We start from the raw sequence: 24,470 nt of genomic DNA on the forward strand, positions 1-24,470 counted from the left end.
GACCTGTATACACATCTCAGAGTGACGTTTTCAGGACTGGATGTTAGTGTTAAAGTTAGAATTAGTTTGAAATGATTTTTGACATGGTGAGAAATGCTTTCATGCTAAGAGTTGAATTAGAAAATTATAACACTCTCATTCAAAGTAGTCTCTCTAAGTAGGGCCTTATTTTAGGAGCGTACTTGGACAATACCAGGAGCGTTGTCAGCTAAGACTACAGCTGAATCCACACAGGAAGCAGCTAGCATCCAGAGCCATTGGAAGGATGGTATTGATAAGAGCTGCACCGTCTTCAATCTCTCCAATGGACCATTTTCAGTTAAAGCAATGGTGGCTCATCACAAGCCTCGCAATATTTCTGAAGGTTTCCAATATATGGTGACATATATAGCAGCACAGAAGTGTGAGATACATTTTTGAAAGGTGGGAAGTTAAAAAAAACAAACAAACAAGTCTGTATGTTATCACCACACATTTCAACTGCCTGCTAAGCCTTTGCAGGAACTATTTGAAAGCTACATGAACCACATGACGACTTTGATTTCTGAACGCCCGCTAACAGGACTCTGACTTACTCAGGGGCTCTGCTTGCATCCATGTAGACCACAGAACGCTAAAGAATTAGCTTTGAAGGAATTATTTGATGTATGGTTTGTGTTTTGTGACAATATTTGGACAACACCAGGAGAGTTGCCAGCAATTGGGGCCTAGAACATCCACTAGGGACCAACTGTCAGCTTCAAAGCAATGTGCTTCTTCCTGCTTTCTGTGGGGACACAGCCTAACACTAGTTAGCTAGCTTGGTTAGCCTAGATACTACACAGTGGTATTAAATGAGACTAATCTACCAAAAACTGCGTTCTTTGAGTAAAACTGAAACATCAACCATCTGTAACTCAAAAGCTTAATAATACAGACCTGAGTACTATAAAAAACACATGAGTACTATTTTTAAAAAGGAGGAGAAAAAACACAGCTGTAATGGGAAACCTTGGGAAATATTCCATTCAACCTAGTCCAGCACAAGCTACAGCTAAAGGTTTTTCATTTAAGCTTTTTTCTTTTCTGGAAAAAGAAATTTTTTTTAACTATGTTAACTAGAGAGGTTTATATGTGCTCCCTGGTGTACTTTTTTAACTCCATTATCTCCAGTTTTATTGTGACTACAGCATAAATGCTCCAACTATGCATGTGTGTCCATCAAGCAGACTCCAGTGGACTTATAAAAGTATAACTAGAATGACTGCTTGTGCTTGGCATCTGCAGCTGTCTGAACTTATCTTTGGACAGATGCCTTGTCTAAATAGTTACTCTAGGTTCTGTGCTAAGCTAATATTTTATTGCCTGGATCTCTCCGCATTTTTCCTAAAATGCTGCTCTATTCCTATTTAGCTTGTTTCTGCTGTATGATCAGGAACTACGAGAGCAATGAAAAGACCGAAGAACAATGTGCTTCCATCAGTGAAGTCTTGCCCTCTGTGTTCCTGTTTTTAATCTCCCAAATGTGTTCCCCAAAAGTGTTTCAGAAATGGATGGATGGATGGTACCTTTTCTGTCAGGAAACTCCACATTTGGTGGAGTATTTGCATTTTCTGCACCAGGAAGATGTCTGACTCCAAACATAACAACAAGGTGTATTTATTGAGTCTTACAATGCAGTTATTATGCTATAACATCTGGATCTGATTCTCCGGACTCTGCAAAGTTTCCCTTTCGCACATGCAGCAAACTAAGGCAATCCACTTTGTCAGATGTGTTGTTGCAAAAGCCAGAAATTCTCATTTAGCTTGGTAGAGCTGAAAGAGAAATGACTCATGACATCCACTAACTTGCTGTGAAGTCTGCAGACAAGGACCTGCTCTGTCCTCCAAGAGGTCTACCGAGATATTACGTGGACTTTGTAGCAGGGATCTGATAGGGATCTGAATCAGAGTGGTCTGCTTTTACTTTCACCTGTGTCACGTCTAACAAAATGAAAAAAGTGTCATGGGGGGACCCTAAGATAATGCTGCCAATTACAGAAAAATCTGGAATTTAACAAAAGGAAAATTCCTAAAAATAAATAAATAAATAATGACACTGGAAGGCTGGTCTTTGATCCACCTATTCCTGGTACATTTGAGACTTCCCTGGTGAAGGCACAGTCTGCTCGACACGCTAACAGCTGCAGGAAAGAGAAATCATGTAAATGTATTTGCTCGGGTGAAAATCACCCAGCGATAGTGTTCTGGGGTTAATACAGATCAATTCAATAGTAACAAATCACAGCAACAATCACCTGAAGGCGCTTTGTATTGCAAGTCGTTTGAAACTGTAATCAAACAACCCTATGAACAAGCAATTTGTCAACAGGGAAAAACTACCTTTTAACAGGAAGAAACCTCTGGCAGAACAAGGAAGGGGCAGCAATCTCTAACCGGTTGGAGATGAACAAGTTTTGTATTTGTGTCTAGAAAACAAGCACTATAGTAACACACCAGCACTCTTATCTTCACAGTCATAACTGCAACACACGTCTGCCAGCATACTCGGACCTGTATCTGTGTTTACAAGCACTCTCACAAACACACATACACATTTGGTTACACTTTTCACACTTTGGTGAGCCACATTTAGGTCATCAAAATAACCGGCAAACCACACAGTGCAGGTGGATGGAAACCCCCCAGGTGGAGAGACCAGAGATGAGGAGAACAACTAGGGAGTAAAAGTAGGGCAGAGAAAATACGACATTTACAACCAACAGCTGCAAAAAAAAAAAAAAAAAAAAGACTCAATGGTGGGCCTCTTTTCCCTCAGGCTCACCTCCTCGTACTCCTCCACCTCCTCCCCATTGACTTCTCCACTCTGCCCTTTCTCCCTCTTCTTTGATTTCTCTACTAAAGCCCTCTCTGATCCTCTTTATTATGGCTGATAATACGAACAGAAAGCAGATGCAAAAAAACCTTTCAAGCAATTCAAACACAATTTATTTGCATGGCGATCACTTTGACAAAACCAAGGCTATCACGTGTTCTCTTTTTGCTCCCCCCTCTCCTCCCCATCCCCCGCCCGGCAGTCTGTGGGTGACACAGACTGATGACATCACGAACAGCCGGTACATTCAGCCAGTAAGATCACAGCAAAGCTGGTGGTGCTTTACATTACTCCCCCTGTCTCTTTCTCTCGTCTCTCATTCTGACGCTCCCCTGCTTTGCCGCCTCTCTCTCTCCCTCACACACACACTCACACACACCGTCTTTCTCTCTCGCACCGCACCGCTGCAGACATGGTCGATGCTTTCGTTGGCACATGGCTCCTCAAGGAGAGCGATAAATTTGATGATTACATGAAAGAGCTGGGTAAGTGTTCCGTGTATTTCTATTTCTTTCTTCTTCTGTTTTTTTTTTAATGCATGCACATTGCGCAGGGGAGTGTGCACGCATGCGTGTGAAACAGAGGATGCAGCAGTAGTGCCAGTGCTGCAAGCGAGCGCATGTTGAGACGGGTTTGAGGCGAGCTGAATGGTATAAGGTGTGTTTCATATGTAAACTGTTTTAAGTAGCTTGTTGATACAGGGTGTGGGAAAAAATGATCAATCATGGGAGCAAATAAGGGAGGCTTCAAATGGAGAAATAAAGGGGTAGGCTGTAGAGTAAAGGGTGGAGCGAAGCGTAGGTTGGGAACAGAAATACAGCAGGAGAAGATGGGCACCAGAGGGAGGGAGGAAAAAGGAATCATGGCTGACCACATGGGCCAAGTGCTGGAAAGGAGGGAGGACCCCCCCCCCCCCCCCCCTTTTCTTTTTTGAGTGAAGAAAAAAAAAATCAGCCCCACTGTGGGAATCACTGAATGGCATTCATACACACAGACACACACAGTGTAGTATAATGTGGGTGACCTTCGCTGAAAGCTGTTCATTGTGTGAGGTCATGGGAGGAGCCGAATATCAAGCTGGAAGGAGGAGCTGGTGGGACGGGAACATGGAGATATAGTTTGGCTCCTGGCACACACATGGCTGTGGAGCGTGGAATGGAGGCAGGTGGATGGAGTTTGTTTTACAGCTGTGTAGAGCCACATCACCATCGACGTATTTCCTCTGATCACGGTAACAAGCAGACGCCCTTTAACCTCTAACCCCAGTCCTTTTAATCGATGAGGCATCTACACACACATGTGCTATGGGAATGTCGCTGCTGTAAATGAATTGGGTTGTTAACTTCAAACAGAAACAGATTTTTTCCCTTCAGTAAAAGAAATGGTGCGAATCACGTTTACCCAGAGAAACAAATTCACTCAATCCCTCATACACACACAAACGCACACCAGGAAAGCAGGTAATAATTTGCACACACACACATGCCCAAACAGGCACTCTCCCAGGTCAGAGGGACTCTGCAGTGTTTGAAGAACGTGCAGCACGCTGAAGTGGCTGATAAAGGAGAGATTAGAGGGCATGTCAGATGAAGGGCAGCCCGGGGGCAAACCAACGGCTTTTGCTCTGGATGTGCAACAACATATTCCTTTCGGTATCTGTAAACACTCCCAGGACGTTTCCTTTAAGTCGGGTTAGAATATCTCAACATCTGCTTGATACACTGGTACAACCTTTGCCCCTATGTGAGAGGATCAGTGCCAGCGGCAGAGAAACAGGTTGAGTCTCTGCCTCACCTTTAGACTTGTTTATTTCCCACGGGGATAATCCACCCTCAGCACACCTCACCTGACTTACCTGGTTGTTTTAAATTTGTGTTGTTACACAGGCGTGGGCTTCGCTACACGGAAAGTGGCCAACCTCACCAAGCCCACCACCATCATCTCAGTGGACGGCGACACGGTGACGCTGAAGACTCAGAGTACCATGAAAAACACAGAGCTCAGCTTCAAGCTGGGAAAGGAGTTCGACGAGACAACCGCCGACGACAGGAAGGTCAAGGTGAGAGGTCAAAGGTCCAATTTGAACAATGCAAAACCTTGCATTTAGCCTTTTATGAAAGAGGTTTTAAGCAGGCTTCGTATGAGGTAAGGAGAAGTCTGCTGGAACCTCCCTGCACACTGGAGAAGTAACCATACAGAAATATGGTGTGATAATTAAAGTGCACAGGCTGATGGATCGCCGTGGAAACAGTCGTGATGGGATGACATAAAGCTTTGGGAAAGAGATAAAGTTGAGTGCGCGGTAGCGTTTAAAGGGAACGTTACAGGGGAAAGGAGCAAGGAGCATACACTTTAACTAAATGTATACTGCAGAGTGTTTGCTGATGGCAAGAAGCTGTGGCTATTGCGAGCTCACATTCAGACTGATGTCTCTGTGGGCTGTTGCACGAGCACATGAATTACCCAACAAGTCATTGTCGTCCTCTCTGATTGCACAGTTCCTTTGCGTTGCATTCTTGTAACTTTAGGTATTTTTTTACAAGCTTGCCATGAGATGGGAAAAGTGCGGTAGCTGCCTATAAAGATGTCTGCGCAATGGTGAAGCGCACAATGAAATAACAGAAAGCCGAACCACTGATTTAAATGATCCTCACTCGCTCGCTGGATGTGTGTCTGACTCTCGTTTCTGCTCCCCGCCAGTCTATTGTCAAGATAGAGGACGGGAAGCTGGTGCACATTCAGCGGTGGGACGAAAAGGAGACCAGCCTGGTCAGGGAAGTCAACGGCAACGTTCTCTTGCTGGTCAGTAACCCACCCCCCCAAAAAAAGAATAATTCAAATGTAACTTCTGTATGTATGTGTATGTAACTTCTCTTCTCTCTTCAAACAGACACTCAAACTCGGAGAGGTTGTTTGCACGCGTCGCTACGAGAAGGAAGAGTAAAGAAAAAGAAATCCCACAACATTTCAGCAGCTACCTGCATCAACTAAAATCCCGCATCCCAGACTCCTTAACACTTCTTCAAAACAGGCCAAAAAGAAAAACAACCCCACCTCCTCATATGGCTGCTATCGACCCCCGTCATTGTCCCTTTTAGTATTAATTTAGTATTGACTGTGACCTCCGACTCCTTTTCTTCCTCCCCACCTCCTTTATACGTTGTTCATTCTACTGTAAGAAACAATGAATAAATTCCATCAATTTTTTTGATGTTTGTTTCTCTGTAAGACTCCAGGTCTGCATTTCTTCTCTTTTTTAAGAATGTGGCCTGGAAGAACATGTTGCCTGGAAAAGTGTTTGAAAAGTTTTCCTGTGGAGTTCTGATACGTTTCAAATAAAAGTGTCTACACTGATGGACAGACTGGAGGAAAAAAAATGCTCCCTGGATGTGTTTTTCTTTGTTTTAATGACGGTCCGTAGCCCAGAGGTACAAGAAACGTTGCTCAGGAAAAACTGATCTGGGATCTAAATGATCAATTTAAAGCTTTATTCAGGGAGGCTGATTGCGAGGTTGATCTCGTGCATTCAGGGCTGTATTCGAGGCGGATTGAGCGTGAAATTGTTCCAATCTGAGCTGTACTTTTAAACAGGAGGGTTGAAGAGTTCAGTAGTCCAACACAACTATAGACTCGAGATGTGTGACCACATTTTCCATCACAGTGGGCTTTAGAGGGACTCACATGGAGGTTAATTATAGCCTCTTAGCAGCTCCTGTGTGTGTGCACAGATGAGTGTGGATCTTGCCTTTGCCCTGGTGAGGTTAAAGGAAAGTTGAGGTAAAGCTTGTACTTGTGTGGATAATGTTATGTCCTGTACTTGAATTAGGCCTGTGCATGTGCTGTCTAAATTCATATCATTCCTTCCCGGGGTACACTGGTGTCATGTGCTAGTGACGCACTGCCAACTAAATGCAGGGTAAAGGGGTGAAAGGGCGGAGGAGGAGCCCAGGCCACCTCCTGCTGCGACTGCCTCCTAAAGTTACCCGGAGCTGAAATGGTTGAGGAACGAATGGATGGAGTAAGGGTAGAGATTATGGATGCGGCTGTTTTTGCGCACTGTACCTGCAGTGTGTTGAAAATTTTGCAGAGTAAACACAAACAAAGCAAATGAGCAGAAAAGCTGTTTCCAGGACCTTGTTGAATCTCTGCCAAGAAGAATTAAGGCAGCTCTGAGCACTAAGTGACACAGTTTGAGCCACTAACATACAGGTGTGAGAGGTCCTCTTGCAGGGTAAACCTGGTCTGAATTTTCTTCACGTCGCCATGACACCATGTTGATGTGGCTTCACAGCTCCTGAACAGAGCACAGTTGATTTTATGCAAAGCTCATGCAAAACTAATCACGCTGGAGCCCTTAAATAAATAACTATACATTTACATTTTCAAACTTTGGATTTTTACTACATTTCTGCAGAACAGCTTTTTTACTATGCTCACTCACAGGGCTGTTTTTCATTTTATGATACTAACCCAAACACATATATCATATATAGGTATGTACAGTGCATGTGCAGCGTAGCACACTGTATAAACTATACAGTCATAGTGCTCAGTGCTTTGTGGATTTGAAACATCACAAGGCTGATACAGTACCTGGATCATACTAGTAATTCCAATTTGAGCAAACGATAACGACCAATGTGTCACAATCATTCGGCTCGTGCTTGAAAATCTTTTCACGGCTAGTTTGAAAACTGACATCTGGAGCTCAAATGTGTTCTCAGACAAATTTACAGATAACAACTCCGTGCTGTAAAACAGAGAGGGAACAGTCAAGAGGAACAGCCGTCGACAGATACACTGTGCAATCAGGATCAGACATCAAAGTGTCTGCTAATTACTTCAGAACTACACTGGATTGAAAATCAAGAATAAGAACTAATAAAAATGCGATAATAACTCTAAAACACAAGGTTTTTATTTAAAAAAAAAAGTTTCCTCTAGCTGCCTTTAAACAATCTTTTTCCAAATCATTTAACATCTTAAAACATAATGTGTCACCTATTCCAGGTACACTCTGCACAGAAAAAAAACAACATAAGATCAACCCAAGGTTAAAATTAAAGCCTGCAGTTCATTGTAAATGAATGCAGAATCCACAGTTTACTGCAGTTGTAATCCAGGTATGTGTATTAATGCAACACGTCTGGGTGTGCAGTCATGCCGAGTGTCTCATACGACTGTCAGAGCAGAGAAAGGAAAAGAAATAGAGAACATTTTTGAGATTAAGCGGTAAACTAAACCCGCTGACGGTGGATCGCACTGGAGCCGTTTCAAACCGCCGCAGCTGGAAGCGATCTCACTCAGCAGCCTCACAAGCAGAAGCTTGAAATTGGGTCAAAGCAGCAGAGAAGAAGAAACAAGATGTTGGGCCTCTAACCCTGATAAAAAACAAAAACTTGCGTGACATAACCTGGGCTCTATGCTGTGTAGGGGCGCCTGTCCAGGCTTTAAAACATTAACTGGTTATGGGTGGACCAGAGCTTGAAAAATTCCACTGCGTGTGCGTGTACATGTGTTTTGGTCCTCCAAGGACGGCAACATTAGGAGTTCAAGGTCCTTGAACAAAGAGATCGTGAGACATTTTGTTACCTTTACAGATAAAAATAGTTTTAATGGAGCAAACAGTGGACATGCAGGAAGACGGCTGGGTGTACTTTAAAGAGTCTCCTCGAGGTGAGACTCGCAAACACGCACAAAAAAACAAAACAAAACCAGCAGACAACCTCAGGCTATCGTGTTATTACACTACTCTAAAGCTCATTTGTGGTGCCTTACACTTCCTGTTTATGTCTTAACTATTTCTTGTGTATGTGCGTGCGTGTCTCCCTTCTCCTTTTTTACCCTCTCGCTTGTGTATAATGGATTTCCCAGATCCTAAACAGCTGTAAACAATATCGGGGTTTTGGAAAGGGATAGCCACTTGCCGCCATATCGATTGCACCTATCTGATTACACAGTGTGGCAGACTCCTCCCTTTATGGAGGAGTAACTTCAGGACAAGTGGAGATTATCACATGTTTGTATTTACAGCGCTTCCCTTCAAGTTTTGAACTTGACAGACAGTGAATGAAGGTTTAGATATTAAAGCTGGAAGTCTTTCTCTCAGTCTGCTGCCAACCACGTTCACCCTGTGTTTGTCTCAGCTGTGTTTGTGCGATTTGTGCTTTTTGTGTTTCTTCTTCTTCTTGTCATCTCTGTCACGCTCGTGTTCTTGCCGCCTCCTCTTGGATTTACATTCACTGCTGCTGCTGCTGCTGCTGTCGCTCTCAGACTCCTTCCTCTCCCTTTTCTTACTCTTCTTCTTTGCTTTCTTTTCCTGGAGAATAGGCGTTAAAAACAAAGAAGTTGCACAAAAAAGCAGTTTCAATACCTCAAAACCCAAACACTGAAGTATGTTCCTCTTAAATCAGCACAAAAATCATTTTTCCAGGCAACAGACTCCCAATGTGGTCACAACCGCATGTCATGCAGAGAGACATGTGGGGGTTGTTGCATCAGATGAAAGAGAGAAAGAAAGAATCAGCAAAGGAAAGGTAGAGCGGAAAAGGAAGCGAGAGCTGCGCAGGGCTTTAAAGGTCACATTGTCACCTTCTTTTTCTTCTTTTTGTCTGAATCTTGATGTTGTGCGGCTGTAGATGGTTGCTGCTGTGGCTCTTCATCGTCCTCTTCAGGCAAGAGAGCGTACTGCAGGCCAGGAGCAGAGAAACAGTCCTTTGTAAAGTGACCTGAAGAGAGTAATAATTTATTTAACAACTGCAGTGTGAATTCAAACAAATCAGCCATCTGTGTGAAACAAGCACAGTCTCTTTGACACATTACATGACTCATGATGTCACCTCACCCTTGCAGCCGCACTTTGAACACGTTGTGTTGAGCACAGCCTCCAGCGTGATCCTGTTGCTGGTTTGGTCTCTAAACTGCTTACGCCGCCTTGAATCCTGCCTATAAACACACACACACAGATGTTAACAACACACACACACCTGTTCAGACACATGAAAACACACACAATGAATCCGTAAGCACTTACTCTGCCATAACATTGTTGGGGTCCAAGTCCCGCCCTGTTCCCTGATTGACAGCTTTCATGGAGAAAGACAGCTTCACCTTGTCACCCTGAATCTGATGAGCAGAGGAAGAAGCTGTAAACTTTCTGCTCTGTGTGTGCACTTCTGTGACTATCTTTATGAGAACCAGGTTGAGTTTGAGCCCACTGGAGTGGCAGTTTCTGACACCTTTTCAGGTTTAAGGGTAAAGGAGGACTTTTAATGCAGCCTTTCTGGGGTTTGGAGTTGAAGAATACCTTCATTTAACAAATGTTGTCCAAAACACATGTGATATTGTTACCTCTCTCCCTATGACTTTAATCCACACATGTTCTCCCACATCCACAATTTCTGAAGCGTTCTCCACCCGGGAAGCTGACATCTCACTCACATGTACCAGACCTGTGAAAGCAAAGGACAAATCTCATTTACTTAGATATCACCTAAAATACATTAATACTTTCAAAAGTCTTAAGCAAACCCTCATGTCTTTATATTTGGAACCAGACTTTCTTTCGTAATTTATAAAACGGTCTTGAACAACAGAACTTCAGCCTTTTCTGAAGGCCAAATGCCACATTACACAAGAAGTGGATTGAAAATCAGTTGCAACAGGTCTTATTAAGTTATGAATCCAAAATTTTTTTTTTTTTTGTTCATATCGTTGTCAATATGTACAGAGAAGGTCATGAGAAAATACAAGAGTGTCTACAACCATCTGTAAAACATGATACCAATGCAGCAAAAGCATACCCAGATAGAAAAACTTATAATGCATAACCATTATACCAGTCATGGATTAGCCTCCCATGAGCTCAGATTTCAGCATTATTGAAACAGTGTGGGAGAATGGAACAAACAGCAGCCAACATCCAAAGAGGAGCTTTGAATGTCCTTCAAAAAGCCTGGAGAACTATTCCTGAAGACTACCTAAAGAAAGTTAGGTAACAGAGTTAAGACTATGTTGTGAAATATAAATGTGGTTATAACAAATATTAACTTTTGAGCTCATTAGAATTGTACAAACTCTGTATTTCCATTCATGTTTGCACAGGTTTGAATAAATCACTGCACCCATTTTCAGCAAAACATAAAGAAATAAGGAGTGGCTCAAGACTTTTGTACAGCACTTCATGGTGAGCATTCATGACCTACAGAAAAGGTTGACACATGAATACGTGTTGGATGACAAATGAAAACCCAAATACTAAATTAAGAATCAAACTTATTTCCAGCTGTTATCAAGCTTCAATAACATTTGACCAACTAAATCATGTAACTGTGCTTAATCATTACATCTACTTCAAACCACTTTAACTGACTCTCACTTCAAAGGGACTGTAATTTAAATAAAGCATACAAGTTCTCTCCAAATCATTTTTTAGGCTACAGGTTATGAATGTGTGAGCACAAGTTGTTCGGTTCGCCCTCCGGTGGTGAAAATGAAAAGCTGCTGTTTAACTGGACATGTAGGTCAAGGCCAAGCCACAATAAATCATACTTCATTATCAAAGAGGTAACCCAAGTGTAAATATAGATACGAGTCATCCCACTTCATCAACGTGTCCCACTTCTTATCAACCCCGCCCAACCATCCTCCCACACCTCCTGTCTGTACACACACATCTTCAATTTCTGTTGCTATGAAGATAACACAAATGAATTATAATAGAAGAAACTATGATTGTGCTAATAAGCCAAAAAGAACAATTTTTTTTAAACATAACAAGAATGTGAAATATCTTACTTTGACCTGTGTCTTTGAAGTCTTTCAGCCTTGTCTTCTTACACACAGTGAGACAGTACACTAATTCAATTCAATTTTATATAGCACCAAATCATACCAGCAGTCACCTCAAGGTACTTTGTATTGTAAATGGTAAATGGACTGATTCTTATATAGCTTTTCTACTCTCCAGGAGTCCTCAAAGTGCTGTATACAACATGCCACATTCACCCAATCACACCCATTCTCCCAAGCACTGACTCTAAACTGAGTCTACAGTTTAGACGGCGTGTGAACAACATTCACACGCCGATGGATGCATCGGAGAGCAGCTTGGGGTTAGTATCTTGCCCAAGGATACTTGGCATGCAGACTGGAGGAGCCAGGGATCGAACCACCAACCTTCCGATCAGTAGATGACCTGTGAGCTACAGCCACCCATTGTAAAGTAAAGACGCTACAATAATTAGGGCAGGCTTACCTACTATACTTACATGTATGTCCTTTTTTAAGGGTTTTGTTGTTTTCAGGTTTATTTACATAGTACCAATTCACAACAACAAGTATAACAGTATAAAGTGTTTTGTTTGACTCAAGACACTTTGTACTGTAAGGTAATGACCTGCAATTTTAAAGGAAAAACTCCAATAATATTACTGCCCCCTATGAGCAAGCACATGGTGACAGTAGGAAGGAAGAACTCCCTTTTAACAGGAAGAGATCTCCAGACAAAACAACACTTTGTTTTTTTTCTTCTTCAACCTATTTTTCTTTATTTTTCATCTGAATAATCAAATCTTTTCACTGACCTTCCTTCCTGTATCCCGGCAGTCGAACAAATGCTCCATAAGTTTGCACTGAAACCACCTCTCCTTTGGCAATGCTGTACAGTGGTGGCAAACCATCCAGCCCAGCCGGCTCTGATGGTCGGCGGTCACGGTCGGACATCGTCTCAAAACAGCCACGGTTTCCAATAACTGAATCTTGCGCTTGGATTCCCACAATCCCTGAAATGGCAGATCAGGTGCATTTATACTCTCTGTTTTAATCTTAGTGAGTTTAAACTCTGTTAGCTCAGAATAAACTAATTCTAATTTGTTTATTTGTAGGTCACATTCTTACATGGCGGGTATTTTTGCATTGTTTTTGAATTTATACATCAGTTTTCTAGTCTTTATGACCACTTTAGACTACAAGCACATTTTAACTATACATTCATGCAGCACTTTTAAGCACTTTATTCACCTCACATCCACAGCCAATTTAGAATCACGTATGTCTTTGGAGTGTGGCCAGAAGCCCAAGTACCTAGAGGAAACTTCACACCAAAAGGCCACTGACAGGTTCTGAAACAGGAACTTTCCTGGTGTAAGGCAACGGTTCTAACTACCCCATGATCATGGCATCCTATTTCAGATCTTGTGCCAAGGCACCCTCTGACCTCTGTATGACCTCAATATATAAATACTTCTATGCCAATTTATTATTCCATGCATGGAATGTACCATTTTAAAATTCCCTAAAACCAAAATTTTCTGTTATTTGAACCACACCGGTGGATCTAAAATCCATCTGAATAGATACGACCTAGAACAGCCTCATTGTACAAACACTATGAATTTTTAAACATTTTAATTTTCGTGTATTTTGGGTCACTTTAGGAAAAGTCATGGAATTTCATGCTAAAACAAAGACATATTTTTTTTACTGAAGTCAAATGTCAACACAGTTCATTTGATCCTAACAGTATACAAAAGCTAAATCTAAAAAGAGATTGATTTAATTTATTATGTTCACTGATTATTTTACCCCCACTCGCATGCTGACTTGCTATTCAGCCGTGTCATATTTTGTACCCGAAAGTGATTTTTATGAGCTTCACAGCTATGTGTTGGATCTCTTGGATAGCAATAAAAACCTATTAGACTCACTTTTTATCTCAAACACAAAAGCTGAATGGAACAGCAGCTCCTCGGCTAATGTTAGCCACACTAAAGAGCTATAATAAATGAATAAACAGATATTGAATAAATAAAATATGAACAAGAAAATGGGCCCGCGCCTGCTTAACGTTCTAGTTTATAATAAACAATAAACATAACCTCATGCAGCAATAATTTCAGAGAAAATAATTTTAAAATGATATCAGCGTTACCTTTCGGATTGATACGATGGTTATTTTACATCCGGTTCAAAACGTTTCAACAACAAGCGGAGCGGCTAATCTACCAATCATCTTAGCCGTTGCAAATCTCGACCAATAGTATTCCTCGCGCTCACAGGAAGTACTTCTTCTGTGTTGATACGTTGGTGCTACTTCCTCCGACGTCTCGTATGAAAGACGTCTATTCATTTTTTGTAAATTGTAGCGTTAAAGCTTTAAATTTTTGCGGATTTTTGTCCTGTAAAGATGATTGAGCCTATGAAAAGAGCGGCAGACATGGCGGTGGTTCCTTCCGCCGTGAAGCGGCCCCGGACGGAGCTGATAGCGGCGGCGCAGTCTCAGCAACTCGTGGCCACGGTACGGAGGGTAGCTGTTACTACAACCGGGAGGGGTGGCTACTGAAGTAGACTCAAACACTTAGAACAAGTAACCACACTATACTGTGTACGCTTTGTGATTAATTATATATAAAGCCGCCTGGAAAAAAGTCACATTTTCCCTTTGTGGTGATTTTAGGTTCATTATCTGGGCTGCCAGCGAGACCTATAAACATGCAAATAAAATTAGCACAGCATTAGCTCTCACTTTGATGCTTTTTACAATGTCTCCATCTAGATTTGGGTAAACGATTGTTTAAAAAGAGTTTTTAAAGCGATCACAGAAAATGTTCTTTTGTGTTCTGGTTTAATGTTTTATCTTTTAAGGATAGAAACTCTCAGCAACATTGATAATACCAGCTCCAAAATAACGGGGGTCGCGCAAAGAGATTTGTGTTTACACTGAGAAACACGGGTGATAAAGAAAGTAAAAGACATTATCAACTATCTTGACCACCATTTCTATTCTGAATTCAGGAAGTTACTCCCAGGTAACCCCTACTTTGTATCTCAGTGTAGAACAAATAGATACTTCTATTCCTTTGGCTGTTAACTCTGACATTTCGACTATTCAAGGTGGGGGTAGGATTATGTCAGGGTTTGGCTCTGTGCCCCTTTCTTGTTTGCAGTCTTGATGGAGAGGCTGAAAGATGAGGCCAGGCAAGAGTGCCGGTAGACTATGATGTCTGCAGCCGATCTGTAGTGAGAGGAGGGAGCAGGGGGAAGAGAGCTTGGTGAGGTGGAGGTATGTGGTGGAGAGAAGAGGAATGAAAGTCAGAAGACACAAAAGAGAACTTGTGTGTGAATGAGAGGGAGACGCATCAAATTCCAGTCTGATGGGAGGTGTAACAGTGAGGGTATATGAGTTTACATAAATGGGTTCAAACATCCAAAGCAACGGACGGGGCATTAGATAAGGGAAGAAGAGAGTGCAGCCAGGATGCAGTCCATGGGTTGTGGAAGAGCAGCTACAGGAGTGAAAGGGAAGGTGGTAATGAGACCTGCTGTATGTATGGTTTGGATGGTGTATCATGGCTCTGACAAATTGAAAACATTCAGATTTACATTGGGAAGGACCCGAATGGACAATACTAAAGATGCATGCAAAGTTTCATCAGAGGGACATTGCAGATTGAGCAGTTAGAGAGGGCTGAGATGGTTTGGACATGTGGAGAGGAGGGATAGTGGATGGGATGTTGAAGATGGAGGAAATGAGGAAGACCTCACAGAAGATCCTTTGATGTAGTGAAGGATGTCATGCAGAGGGTTGGTGTGAGAGAGGAGGATGCTTGAGATGGAGGTAGATGATCCTTGCAGATCATCTTTATTCGCATTAAAACACCAGCATTTCATTAAATATGACCTTGACATTTGTTTTTGAGACTATTATATAAAAGAAACAACAACAACACTTTGACCCACGTTCACAGTCCATATCTGATTTTATAATAAATTATAAATACAAGCTAAAAATATCCAGTATGATTAAACTGGATAAGTTACCTGAATATTTAGAAACAAGATACTCAAACCTTTAATCATCTGCCTCCAGATGTATCTACCCTCCCAGGTCACCTGGCAGGACACGTTTCTATACCAACAGCTGCCTTTGATCCCGGCTTTTGTTCCCACAAAGAAAACTGATCAGGAATCAAGAAAGAACTGATAATGGGGAAACATTGTATTAGTTATTGTTTAAAGTGTTACCATATAAATCAAAACCCATGCCACTGACTGTACTGCAAGGTCCTCTTGTCATAGCCTCACATCAGTACATTTTTTCTGAAATTCCCTCTTTAACCTCAACCTCTGTATTAACCACGTATATGTCTCCCATAGGGCCCCCCACGGACCTCCAGCCTCCAGGCTCCTATCATGCTAATGTCTGGCCACGAGGGTGAGGTGTACTGCTGCAAGTTTCACCCCAATGGAGCCACCCTTGCCTCTTCAGGATTTGACAGACTCATATGTAAGTTAGTTAAACTCCCAGTAAATCTCTGCAGTGAGGCAACGACTTCTTCACTGTGAATAACTTGGTGTGTACCGGTGTTTTGTGTTTTTTTGCTGCAGTGCTCTGGAACGTGTATGGAGATTGCGAAAATTACGCCACACTGAAGGGACACAGTGGAGCAGTGATGGAGCTGCACTACAACACAGATGGCAGGTAAGTAGGTGGAGATCTTTAGCAAAGGACACATGCAATCAGCACTTCCTATTAAGGGCTTAATAACCCTGTGCTCTTTATAAAGGGTTAACTAACTGTTATTTCCTGCTATGTCATTTCAGCATGCTGTTCTCAGCCAGCACAGACAAAACTGTAGGTGTTTGGGACAGTGAAACGGGCGAGAGGATCAAGCGCTTGAAGGGCCACACTTCCTTCGTTAATACATGCTACCCAGCTCGCCGTGGACCCCAACTCATCTGCACCGGCAGTGACGACGGGACAGTGAAGGTGAGTTTTCCAGCTTTATTTTTATCCACATCTTTAGGTCTGGATGCCACATTTTTGTCCCACAAAATTAAACATGAAGGTCTGATTGTGCTTTCTGTTTGATGTCACTGTCTGCTCTGTAGCTCTGGGACATCCGTAAAAAAGGAGCCATCCACACTTTCCAGAACACCTACCAGGTGCTGGCTGTGACTTTCAACGACACCAGCGATCAGATCCTGTCAGGAGGCATCGACAATGACATCAAGGTAGAATGACACTGGAAACACGTTACTGCTGATGGAACTTCTTGTCCATGTTCTTTCGAGGGTATCCTGAAAAACGAGATTGTTTATGCTGTGGATTTTATTATCACAGCACACATAGTGTATTAGTGAAATTAAATCTCGGCTGGGCCAATTTTTCACTTCATGGCGCCGCTTTAATTTCAAATAATTATCTTGGACGCCTGTGGCCAAAGAAGGCAAAAAGATGGAATTTGATTAGCAGAAGCGAGCAGGACCTATGGACTCAGCACAGCTTGCCAGAGTGGGCTGTTTATCCTTGCCACCTATCAAAGTGTTACATGCTTGACAGGCATATAAATGGGTTTTCATACATAACTATTTTCAATTAGAAGAAAGGGAGCCTCTAGTCATGTTCAAGAACACAAGGCTGAAAAGTGAAACTAAGGTTTTACATGTAGTTCATGCACAGTTTAGAATGTATCCAGGACAAATTACTATAATTAGTTTTTTAAAAATAATTTCCCAGTGGTTGTGGCTCTTAAATTCTGGAGCAACATGAACAAAAGATTGCGTAAATACTTTTGGTTTTATCTTAGTTTGGAGCGGTTTGATGCTAACGTGTAGCTCAGCGCTGGTTTTTTTTCATTTAAATACAAGTGAAAAAGTTGTTTCTACTCTGTATTTAGCCACTGTTGGGACGCTGTTTCCCTGAGGTACTGCAAAGACCATAAAGCAGTGAAATCATTTTTTACTTTTGCACCTCTTATAAAATGTTCGAGAATGACTTTGCATGGCTTTTCTGCAGGAACCCTACCCAAAGTTATTGATTGTGTTGTTGCAGGTGTGGGATCTGAGGCAGAATAAGCTGATCTACAACATGCACGGACACGGTGACTCAGTGACTGGGCTCAGCCTGAGCTCCGAGGGGTCATACCTTCTCTCAAACTCCATGGATAACACAGGTACTATCAGACATGTTTGGCTCATAAACGTGGTTGGCTGTATGGGTGAATCCTGTTCTTGAAGTCTCCCTGTGTCTCTGTGCAGTCCGTATTTGGGATGTTCGACCATTTGCTCCCAAGGAAAGATGTGTGAAGATTTTCCAGGGCAATGTTCACAACTTTGAAAAGGTAAGTTATATCCCTCTTCATTGAAGTGACAAACAGCTGGAGTCCTGCAAGCGTTTTTGTCTTTCACCTCAGCAGCTCACACATGTAATGCTTTGTTTCTAATTCATCTTTTCCTGTCATTCAGAACCTGATGAGGTGCTCCTGGTCTACTGATGGCAGTAAGATAGCTGCAGGCTCGGCCGACAGGTGAGAAGCAAACACACCGACTCATACTGTACATGAATATGAGCTCGCACACAAACACAAAGGGCTCAAGTCACCTTCAGGTTAGCTGCTGTACTCTGAGTGCACCATCGAATCTGTATTTCTGAAAGCAAACTCTGTCCCGTTGCATCCCGCAAAGGACATAATTAAGAAAAATGCAGTGACGAAAATGTGATTTGTTACCAGTAAAAATAAGATTAGATTAGATGTTTATATTAACGAGCAGATGACCAGGTTTACCTAATGAAGTGGTGAGTGACTGTATGACATATACAGTTTTTAACATATGGCGATTTCAAATGTAAGCACCATTTTTTTTCTGCATCATGTTTTACAGGTTTGTGTATATTTGGGACACCACATCACGCAGGATCCTGTACAAACTGCCGGGTCACGCAGGCTCGGTCAACGAAGTGGTCTTCCACCCAGAGGAGCCTATAGGTGAGTGAACTAACTTCATCGGTTAAGGTGTGTTTCAGGCCTAAAATACACTTTTTTAATTAACACAAGAATTAATTAAGATAACTTGAAGGCACATTGGGATAGGTGGATGTCAGTATGCCAGAATTATGTTAAGTTAGGCGCTTAGGTCGCTTTAAGCTTCCTTATGAAACATTAAACAAAAATCAAAGTCGAATCCTTTTTTTTTTTTTTCCTCCTTTGTCTCTCTACACAGTGCTGTCTGGTGCCAGTGATAAACGTCTGTACATGGGAGAAATTCAGTAGGGGCTGTGTGTGTGTGTGTGTGTGTGTGTGTGTGTGTGTGTGTGTGTGTGTGTGTGTGTGTGTGTGTGTGTGTGTGTGTGTGTGTGTGTGTGTGTGTGTGTGTGTGTGTGTGTGTTCTGCCTTGGACGTGGATGGGTGGTGTTCGACAGTGGTCTAGGACTCTGTAATTTCAGCCTGTTTCAAAAGAACCTCAGGATGCGTTTGAAGATTATTAGGCTCAGGCACAAGAACCTCCACAGCGACTTCTTTTTTTATTCTGATGTACTGCTTTATAATAAACTTCAATATTCTGAAAAAAGAAAAAAAAAAGCTGTCAAATTATTTTCTGACTGAAATGCTTTGTTGTGTTTGTGGAGCCTTTACAAGTATTTCTAAACTGATTAACCAGAAAAATTATCGAATCTTCATTTAATTACCACTATAAACACAATCAGGTTAAACTTATACAATAAACAGGGAGTGAGCAATCGGGATCTAGAAAAGTTAGTGAATAACGTCTCTTGGGAAAACTTTCTTTAGTAGCAGTAAGCTTGATCAGATGCCTTCTTATTTAACTTATGTAACCTGGGAACATGTTGACATTCCTCTAACAAAACTGTTGCAATTCCTGGAGATTTCTATTATTAGCACTGAGCAACCCTCTGCTAATCATGCCACAGCTCTCAGTGAGGGCCGTTCAGGTTCAGATCTGAAGTTCACATTCACTCATCATGGGCACAAATGATATGGTAATTCTGGGATTTTAAACTGTTCTTTTTTCCAGGGTGAAATAATAGTACAGCATTACTATTTTCTTTAATCCACACAGAGCCAAAAGTATGCATACTCCTCCACACATACTCACCCAAATCTAATAAGCTCTGCTAAAGGTTACGCAATGTCTTTTAATGTGGAAAGGCCAAATTCTATCAACTTGTTAGTGATCGTGCTTGACTACAACTGGTAGTTTCTATTTGCCATTATAAAAAGGATTTGTGTGACATCACTCATTGGACTGACTAATATTCAGAACAACGGAAAAGTCCAAGGAAGTCAGTGAAGATGTAGGAAAGAGAATTGTCGAGTTACACAGGTTGGAATGGTCTCTTGGAGCCATTTCTAAACAACTGCAGGTTCCAAGTTAATCGGTGAGTACAAGTAATTCTGATGTGTTACCACTTTGTGAAGGTCTGGACAAGACCCAAACTGTCACCCTCAGTGACAGGAAGTTGGTTATGATGTTCAGGAATAACCCAGGAACCACAAAAACTCGAGCCTGCAAAGAACTGGAAACTGCCATCACATGGACTAATAACATGCTTACAAAGAAAAAAGCGGACAAACCAAATGCCATCTGGAGACAAGGTTGATGGGTCATATGAGACAAAAATTAAGCTTTTTTGGACACAGTGACAGGACTCCCAGCAAATTCTTCAACTTCACCGCAAATCAACAGGGAGACAGTTTACACTTGGAAGTACCAACAGGAAAATGATCCCAAATACATCAAAACTGGTTTTCGGATGCATAAACTAATCCATGAAAATTTGTGAATTAATCTTAAAAGTTGGGTCCAATCCATGAAACCAACCAACTAAATGAACTTTGCCAATTCTGCTAAAAATTTGGTCAAATATCCAACCAGAATTATGCACAAAGCCTATTGATGGATACCAAAAGGATCTCTCTGAAGAGGATTTTGTGGATGTGTTTATTGGCACTTACCATGTTTACATCAATCTGACTCCGCTGTCTTTACAGAGTGTTCTGTTTCATATTTTAATATCAATTCTGAACTTCTTAAATAAATATTCCCCTGACAAATATCATGCCTATTATTGTAATGAAAACAAGACTAAAACTAACCCCAAACTAAACGTGAAGATTGCACTTTTAGCATAGAAACAGGTCTGAATTTCAGCTGTTTGTAGAGAGTTTTCTTACTGTGGACTGATGAACAGAAACATCTTTGGATGTTGGTTTTGTAGTCTCCAGCTTTGTTCGTCTCTGTAATGTTTTTTAGGGAACTTGCGATTTAACTTTGTGACTTTGCATGCATTTATCTTACAAGGATTTAAAGGGATTAATATCTGTTATCCTATCTTGTTAACTTGTCTTGTTCGGAGTATCTTTTGGAGAAATCATTACTGAGGTATAGATGCTGACTTACTCTTTCCAGCTTGGACTTACAGCTTGTAACTTAATGTGTTTAATAAAGACATCCATCCATTTTCTTAACAGCGTATTCAGGTTGCCAGTCTATCTCAGGGCTTCATAAAGACATGAAAAATGTGCTATTAGTTTGGTCCCGTTGTGACTGTCTATAATTTTACAAGACGTCAGAGCAGAAATCTCAGTAAAGGGTTCACAAATCACTTATGCAGTGGTACAATGGTACAAGTTAAATGTGTGGTTTGGAGGTTTATGGTGCAGTTTTACAATCCACTCCAAGTTGTTTGGGATTCATTATGCGTGCAGTTCGAAAACACCATAAACTGGCTGCTAGCTCCCCACACAGCTTTGTTTTTTATGTTATCCTGTGCATTTTCTTATTGGCTGCAGTTTTCCTAATAAAGGTTTTACCATTCTTAAGAGAAAGTGTGCTTTACATATTTTATAAAGCCCTATTGTGTAACTGCGTGTGCATTTGTGTGTGTGTGTTTTTTCAAAGACCTGAAATGAACTCATTATTTCACAGACGAGTAAGACCAGTACTACTTGTAGACAGTGCATTTTTAGCTATTAATACCTCAGCATAATTCATTTAAAAGAATTTAATTTTCTAACTGTCTGTAGTGCATCACTTCAATTCGGTCTCACTCGGGGTACTCCAAAGAATCTAAATAGAGTGCTCAATATTTAGCATGACCACCTTTATTCTTCAGCACAGCCTGAACTCTCATAGGCAGCTTTCTTTCTTTAAGTAGTCTTTAAGAATAGTTCTCTGGGCTTGATGAACATTCAAGGCCCTTCTTTGGATGTTGGCTGCTTTTTGTTCTGTTCTCTGTGAAGAAGATCCCACACTGCTTCAATGATGTTAGGATCTGGGCTCTGGGGAGACCAGTCCATGACTGATAGTGTCCCACTGTGTGACTCTTTCCAGATGGTATTTCATGATGGCCTCTTGACAGCCACCCATCCACTGATACCATTTCTGTTGAGGCTTTTGTGAACAGTGGAGCTGAATGACCAAATACATCTCTCAGGTCCTTGCTGGATTTTGTTTCCTATTTCTAAAGCACATGACCTTTAGACCTCTGTTCATCTTCTGGGACGGCCCTATGGCGGAGAAGACGATTTCCCTCCGAGGAGCTGTTGGTGAAGATCATGAGTCCTGCTTGATCCCTGCGATGAACTTCAGTCTTCCCGATGTTTCTGAAATGATTGGTTTCAAATGGTTACAGTGTGCATGAATGTTTCATTTATGTTTTATGTAATTAACACTGTTACATTTCGTGTTCTCTTGGGGGACCCCCTGTTGGTGTGTGTGTGTGTGTGTGTGTGTGGGGGGGGGGCTCAGAGCAGCTGCTCTGCCAGCTTATGCCCAGAGCTGGTTCTGGTAACAAGGGTGAGTTAAACATGCCCAAACTTTGAAATAGTGATGTCATCTTATGTAAAAAAAATAAAATAAAAAATAAATAAAAAGAAAAAAATCTCTGTGACGCAAAACTCAAACTTCAGGCTGCTCTAAACACTCTGTGTCAGGCACTTTTTTCTAATCTTGGATCTCTATGACATCAACGAAAGATGACACCCTTATATGGTCATCACAGACACAGCAACCCCACCCAACTGCTGCTAAAACCTTCTGCTTGAAGGAGGCAGCCAATCAGAAGAAAGTTGTCTCAAAGAGAGAGATTGGCTTGAAAAGCTTATTTCACAGAGCGGATGAAGTGAGGGGCTGCCCTAAGGCCCAACAGAAGTATGTGCTTCGTTCCTGATTTCTTAGGTTTTAGCTTACGTGTTTTAGATCATCAAGCCAATTTAACATTTGACAAACATAACCTGACTGAATAAAAAAATGCAGTTTTAAAAAAATGATTTAATTTATTAATGGAAAAAAGAATTATCCAGATCTACCAGGCTCTATGTGAAAAACTAATTGCTCCCTAAACCTAATAACTGGTTGTGCCACCCTTGGCAGTAAGAACTGCAATCTACCGTGTGTGATAACTAGCAATGAGTCTGTCACATTGCTGTGGAGGAATTTTGGCCCACTCTTCTTTGCAGATTTGCTTTAATTCAGTCACACTGGAGGATTTTTGAACATGAAAAGCCTGTTTAAGATCATGCCAAAGCATTTCAATCTGATTTAAGTCCAGACTTTGACTCAGTCACTCCAAAACCTGAAGCACCAGACCGCTGTGTAAGTTTTACACCAGATGTAACAGGACTCACACTTTCCAAAAAGTTCAACTTTTGTCTTCAGAATATTTTCCCACAAGTCCTGGTGATCATCACGATGTTTTTGGCAGCTGTGAGACAAGCTGTCATGTTCTTTGTGGTTAGCAGCGGCTTTCTTCTTACTCTCCCATGGATACCATTTTTGCCCAGTCTTGTTGAATCACAAACTCTGACCTTAAGTGACACAGCTGAGGCCTGCAGTTCAGATTTTATTCTGGGTTCTTTTGTAACCTCCTGGATGAGTCGTTGATGCGCTCTTGGAGTAACTTTGGCAGGTGGACCACTCCTGGGAAGATTCTGCAATGTTCCAGGTTCTCTCCATTTGTGGATAACGGCTCTTACTGTGGTTCACTGAAGTCCGAAAGTCTCAGAAACGGCTTTATAACCCTTTCAGGACTGATAGATGTCAGTTTGTTTCTCAGCTGTTCTTGAGTTCCTTTAGATTATGGCATGTTGTGTTGTTGTTGTTTTTTTGTTTGGTTTTTTATTTTTAGATCTTTTAGTCTACTTCACTTTGTCCGACAAGTTCTGTTTAAGTGAGTTCCTGATTCATCAGGTCTGGCAGTAATCAGCTCTGGGTGTGGTTAGTGGAACTGAACTGAACCACTGGTTACGACTGGGGGGCAAATACTTTTGTACCGCACTTAGAATTATATTTGACTGCATATCTACTTCAGTAGAGCCCAAAGGAGTCTGTGCTTTAATTTATCAAAACAGGACAACTCAGAATTCTTTATTTGCAAAGATTTGACACAAAAGCATGGTGAATTACAAGTCCAAATAAAACATTTGTCTTGCTCATTGATTCCTGCGTGGCCCTTTGCAATAGCCGCCTCATCATCTGCCTCCTTCTCTGATATAGCTTGTGTGCAGCTCACTGTATTGTGCTGTCGCGCTGCTCGTGGTAAGTAGCTGAGATTAAACAAGGCTGTTAATTGTGTTTATTTCCGCTCCGAATAACCACAAGCTGAGGAAAAGGGCAGCACCTCCGGGGGCCAGCCTCCCCTCTCTCCCTCTCCTCGGTCTGGATGGTGGTGCTGGAGGGAGGAGGCGATTTTATTCCTCCTCCTCCACAAGTCTGAACCCCCTCACCCACCGCGGGCCCCCATTTCTTTTGTGATCCTTTCAAAAGCCTCGCGGGGCTGCTCGCTCGCGCTCACTCGCTGACTCCCTCGCGCA

General features: G+C 41.8%; 3 protein-coding genes and 1 long non-coding RNA gene across 4 annotated transcripts; 2 read left to right on the forward strand and 2 right to left on the reverse strand.

Annotated features, from left to right (window-relative positions):
* The first annotated feature begins 3,159 nt into the window (after positions 1-3,159).
* Positions 3,160-6,079, forward strand: fabp3 (fatty acid binding protein 3, muscle and heart). The gene is made up of 4 exons (XM_085395763.1): positions 3,160-3,341; positions 4,743-4,915; positions 5,557-5,658; positions 5,747-6,079. The coding sequence occupies exons 1-4, from the start codon at positions 3,269-3,271 to the stop codon at positions 5,798-5,800; spliced, it is 402 nt and encodes a 133-aa protein (XP_085251889.1). The 5' UTR covers positions 3,160-3,268; the 3' UTR covers positions 5,801-6,079.
* A 1,993-nt stretch (positions 6,080-8,072) lies between these two features.
* zcchc17 (zinc finger, CCHC domain containing 17) lies at positions 8,073-13,915 on the reverse strand. Its single transcript, XM_085395221.1, has 7 exons — positions 13,787-13,915; positions 12,441-12,638; positions 10,207-10,307; positions 9,890-9,981; positions 9,701-9,801; positions 9,448-9,584; positions 8,073-9,175 (listed from the first exon to the last, which is right to left on the reverse strand). Exons 2-7 carry the CDS (start codon positions 12,577-12,579, stop codon positions 8,999-9,001), a joined length of 747 nt encoding a protein of 248 aa, XP_085251347.1. The 5' UTR covers positions 12,580-12,638; positions 13,787-13,915; the 3' UTR covers positions 8,073-8,998.
* On the forward strand, positions 13,916-19,007 carry snrnp40 (small nuclear ribonucleoprotein 40 (U5)). The gene is made up of 10 exons (XM_085395219.1): positions 13,916-14,152; positions 16,012-16,141; positions 16,243-16,336; positions 16,459-16,624; positions 16,747-16,869; positions 17,690-17,810; positions 17,896-17,978; positions 18,103-18,164; positions 18,520-18,623; positions 18,859-19,007. The coding sequence occupies exons 1-10, from the start codon at positions 14,042-14,044 to the stop codon at positions 18,906-18,908; spliced, it is 1,044 nt and encodes a 347-aa protein (XP_085251345.1). The 5' UTR covers positions 13,916-14,041; the 3' UTR covers positions 18,909-19,007.
* LOC146643912 (uncharacterized) lies at positions 18,929-24,202 on the reverse strand. Its single transcript, XR_014909215.1, has 2 exons — positions 23,286-24,202; positions 18,929-22,262 (listed from the first exon to the last, which is right to left on the reverse strand). It is a non-coding gene; the product is annotated as an uncharacterized LOC146643912 (long non-coding RNA).
* Positions 24,203-24,470: the final 268 nt, after the last annotated feature.

The sequence above is a fragment of the Rhamphochromis longiceps genome, linkage group LG22, assembly GCF_057381845.1.
Source record: "Rhamphochromis longiceps isolate RC_006_pf linkage group LG22, R_longiceps_female_GT1.1, whole genome shotgun sequence".
Taxonomy (NCBI): Eukaryota; Metazoa; Chordata; class Actinopteri; order Cichliformes; family Cichlidae; genus Rhamphochromis; species Rhamphochromis longiceps.